The sequence below is a fragment of the Watersipora subatra genome, chromosome 2 (genome assembly GCF_963576615.1).
Source record: "Watersipora subatra chromosome 2, tzWatSuba1.1, whole genome shotgun sequence".
In the NCBI taxonomy this organism is placed as follows: Eukaryota; Metazoa; Bryozoa; class Gymnolaemata; order Cheilostomatida; family Watersiporidae; genus Watersipora; species Watersipora subatra.
The window spans coordinates 22,531,517-22,536,076 of record NC_088709.1 but is presented as its reverse complement, the minus strand read 5'-3'; the positions used below and the strand labels follow the sequence as shown (position 1 = coordinate 22,536,076).

The 4,560-nt window shown below is 36.6% G+C and overlaps 1 protein-coding gene across 1 annotated transcript; it reads right to left on the bottom strand.

The window, feature by feature from the left end:
* Positions 1-1,257: 1,257 nt before the first annotated feature.
* On the bottom strand, positions 1,258-4,119 carry LOC137388067 (ankyrin-3-like). Its single transcript, XM_068074582.1, has one exon. It carries the CDS (start codon positions 4,117-4,119, stop codon positions 1,258-1,260), a length of 2,862 nt encoding a protein of 953 aa, XP_067930683.1.
* Positions 4,120-4,560: the final 441 nt, after the last annotated feature.

Here is a 4,560-nt window from a genome sequence, read left to right as displayed (position 1 = left end):
TATAAATTATGAGTATATGAGTTACTATTAGCTGTTTGATTATAAATTATGAGTATATGAGTTACTATTAGCTGTTTGATTATAAATTATGTGTATATAAGTTACTATTAGCTGTTTGATTATAAATTATGAGTATATGAGTTACTATTAGCTGTTTGATTATAAACTATGAGTATATGAGTTACTATTAGCTGTTTGATTATAAATTATGAGTATATGAGTTACTATTAGCTGTTTGATTATAAATTATGAGTATATGAGTTACTATTAGCTGTTTGATTATAAATTATGAGTATATGAGTTACTATTAGCTGTTTGATTATAAATTATGAGTATATGAGTTACTATTAGCTGTTTGATTATAAATTATGAGTATATGACTTACTATTAGCTGTTTGATTATAAATTATAAGTATATGAGTTACTATTAGCTGTTTGATTATAAATTATGAGTATATGAGTTACTATTAGCAGTTTGATTATAAATTATGAGTATATGAATTACTATTAGCTGTTCAATCAAGCTTTTTGCTATAACTCCAAACTGAGGAGTCAGTCAGAAACTACAAGTGCCACCTTCAAGTTTTTCTAGAAAACCCTCTTTGTAAATATGGTCTCAAAAAGATTTACTATATTATGTTTACCTTCATGCTTGGAGATCTGTGTATTTGATGGACCAGTTTCTACTTTATCAAAGTGGTGGGCAGGAGAAGTATGTTTCCTGTCAAGCACTGTCCGACTAACATCATAAGTGTTGGCACTGTTGAGAATGTTTGAGTTGCCTCGTGAGTAAGATGCATTGGGTGGACAGGGTAAATGATTACCCAATTAATCTCTCTAAATTAATCCCTCTACTGCGGAGGGGCAGTTGCTGCAACGTTATCAGGGATGCAGAGGATGCAGAAGATAGAAAATATTTTCTACTGGTTGTTGCAGTGGAGTGAAACACTTTTTTAGCTGAGGTAAAATCGTTAATGGGAGGATAAGTGAGTTGTGTGCAAACAGAAGAGACATAGTTGGTGCTGTAAGATAGATTTAGTGGAGTCATTGGAGTGGGAAGAGCCAATCAAGATGGATCAGTATGGAATCAAGTGAAGTAATTACTTGGTAAGACGGTAGCAGTAGGAGAAGGATTTTGAAAGCAAGGACTGATTATATCTGGGTCACTGAACAAGATACTCTGGAAAGACCATTTTGTGAGTTGAAAAGAAATTGTATAAGATGTTGCAGTTCAGAGACTTGCAGCGTTTTTAGCTGTTAGGAAAAATTATGTCTTTTAAGGACAGAGACAATATGCCTGAGAACATATGATACTCTATCATTTGCATGATCTAGTGGTGTCTTTCCGTTGTTATCCTTCACCATAAGTGATGCATGTCTATACTCTGGTGCTATGGATTCCAGTACGTATTTCACTGTACCTGCATCTTTTAACTGACTAGCATGGTGTAGCGATGTCATTCCTCTATTATCCTGCACCATAAGTGAGGCATGTCTCTTCTCGAGTGCAATGGATTTCAGTACATATTTCACTACATCAGTATTTTCTGACTGACTGGCATAGTGTAGTGATGTCATTCCTTTATAATCCTGTACCATAAGTGATGCATGTCTATTCTGCAGTGCTATGGATTCCAGTACATATTTCACTACATCTGCATCTTCTGACTGACTAGCATAGTGTAGTGATGTCATTCCTTTATAATCCTGTAACATAATTGATTCATATCTATTCTCTGGTGCTATAGATTCCACTACATATTTCAATGTATCTGCATTTCCTAACATACTAGCATAGTGTAGTGATGTCATTCTTTCCTTATCCTGTACCATAAGTGATGCGTGTCTATGCTCTGGTGCTATAGATTCCAGTACATATTTCACTTTGTTTGCTTCTCTTGACCAAAAAACATAGTGTAGTGATGTCATTCCTCTAGTATTCTGCACCATTAGTGATGTATGTCTATTCTCCAGTGCTATGGACTCCAGCATATATTTCACTTTATCTGCACCTCTTGAATCACTAGCATAGTGTAGTGATGTCATTCCCGAACTATCCTGTACCATAAGTGATGTATGTCTATTCTCCGGTGCTATGGATTCCAGTACATATCTCACTGTATCTGCATCTTGTGACTGACTAACATGGTGTAGTGAGGTCATTTCTTTATTATTCTGTACTATAAGTGATGTATGTCTATTTTCCGGTGCTATGGATTCCAGTACATATTTCACTGTATCTGCATCTTTTGACTGACTAGCACGGTGTAGTGATGTCATTTCTGTACTATCCTGTACCATAATTGATTCATATCTACTCTCTGGTGCTATGGATTCCAGTATATATTTCACTTTATCTGCCTCTCCTAACAGACTAGCATAGTGTAGTGATGTCATTCCCTCGTTATCCTGCACCATAAGTGATGCGTGTCTATCCTCCGGTGCTATTGATTCCAGTAGATATTTCATTGTATTTGATAGGCATGAATAACTAGCATCGTGTAATGGTGTTCCTCTGTTGATCTTCTGCACGGTAAGTGATGCAAGTCTATTCTCCGGTGCTATGTATTCCAGTCCATATTTCACTTTATCTGCATCTTCTGCCTGACTAGCGTAGTGTAGTGATGTCCTTCCGCTATGATCCTGCGCCATGAGTGAGGCATGTTTTTTCTCTGGTGCTATGTATTCCAGTACATATTTCACTTTATCTGCATCTTCTGTTTGACTAGCGTAGTGTAGTGATGTCCTTCCGCTATGATCCTGCGCCATGAGTGATGAATTTCTGTTCTCTGGTGCTATGTATTCCAGTACATATTTCACTTTATCTGCATCTTCCGCCTGACTAGCGTAGTGTAGTGGTGTCATTCCACTATGATTCTGCGCCGTGAGTGATGCATGTCTTTTCTCTGGTGGTATCAGTTCCAGTACATATTTCACTGTATCTCCATCTCTTGACATAATAACAAGGTGTAGTGATGTCATTCCTAGACTATCTTGTACCATAAGTGATGCATGTCTATTCTCCAGTGCTATGGATTCCAGTACATATTTCACTACATCTGCATCTTCTGACAGACTAGCACAGTGTAATGATGTCATTCCCGAACTATCCTGTACCATTAGTGATGTATGTCTATTCTCCCGTGCTATGGATTCCACTACATATTTCACTGTATCTGCATCTTGTGACTGACTAGCATAGTGTAGTGATGTCATTCCCATACTATCCTGCACCATAAGTGACGTATGTCTATTCTCTGGTGCTATGGATTCCAGTACACATTTCACTGTATCTGCATCTCCTGACTGACTAGCATAGTGTAGTGATGTGATTCCTTTATTATCCTGGGCTGTTAGTGATGCATATTTCTTCTCTGGTGCTATAGATCCCAGTAAAAACTTCACTGTTTCTGTATCTCCTGACTGACTAGCATAGTGTAGGGATGTCATTCCTCTATCATCCTGCACCATAAGTAATGCATGTCCATGTTCTGGTGCTATGGATTCCAGTATATATTTCACTGTATATGCATCACCTGACTGACTAGCGTAATGTAGTGATGTCATTCCTTCATTATCCTGCACCATTAGTAATGCATGTCTATTGTCCGGTGCTATCAATTTCAGGACATATTTCACTGTATCTGCACTGCCTGACTCCTTAGCATAGTGTAGCAATGTCATTCCTTTCTTATCCTGCACCATAAGTAATGCATGTCTATTCTCTAGTGCTACAGATTCCAGCATATACTTCACTGTATCTACATCCTCTGAGTTACTAGCATAGTGTAGTGATGTCATTCCTTCACTATCTTGCACCATAAGTAATGTATGTCTATTCTTCAACTGAAAGCTATTCAAAATGCCCCGGAACAGCTGTATGTCATGTTTAACAGTTCTATGCAAGAAACTCACTCCACATTCAAATTTGCTTTTAGCAATCAAGCAACGTTTTTCTTCTGTAACACTCTCTAAGAACCTGCTTAGGTCATTGACTGTTAGTTGAGAATTTATGTACTCTCTCTCTGTGTATGTTTCAAGGAAGTGGTAGAGCATCTCTTCAGGGTTAATTTCTTGTGTTTTCATTACTGGTGCACTGCTGGCTCCGTAGTCCTCCATCTTCGATACTCTGCAGATTATAATTTATTAATAGTAATGTACATTTTGACATTTAATAATTCTATATCTTACATGTTTATGTTTGTGTATTTCTGTTTATTCGTTTTTATCAAATATGAAAGGTAAAACAAATTTTGACAGTTAAACATTTGGTTTGTCAAAAATTTTTTTACTGAAAGATTTGTAGCTCAGTAGTAAGTCAAATTAATTCACATGTAACTATTCAATCTAATGAGACCACGTGCATATCTATCCTCTTAATCACTTTGGCATGTTAAAAGCAAACAGTGTTGAACAACATATTTACTCACCGCTACATGAAGAGTGCAGCAACATAAAGCAATTGTGTAGCAAGAAGCATTTTTACCTACTTTTTAACCATCATCGGAATATCATATTGTCACATGTATTTTTATACTGTTTGAGTTCTAAATTTTATGA

Bases quoted from the DNA above. Each gene is read 5' to 3' on its own strand.
- LOC137388067 (XM_068074582.1), bottom strand. From the start codon at position 4,119: ATGGAGGACTACGGAGCCAGCAGTGCACCAGTAATGAAAACACAAGAA.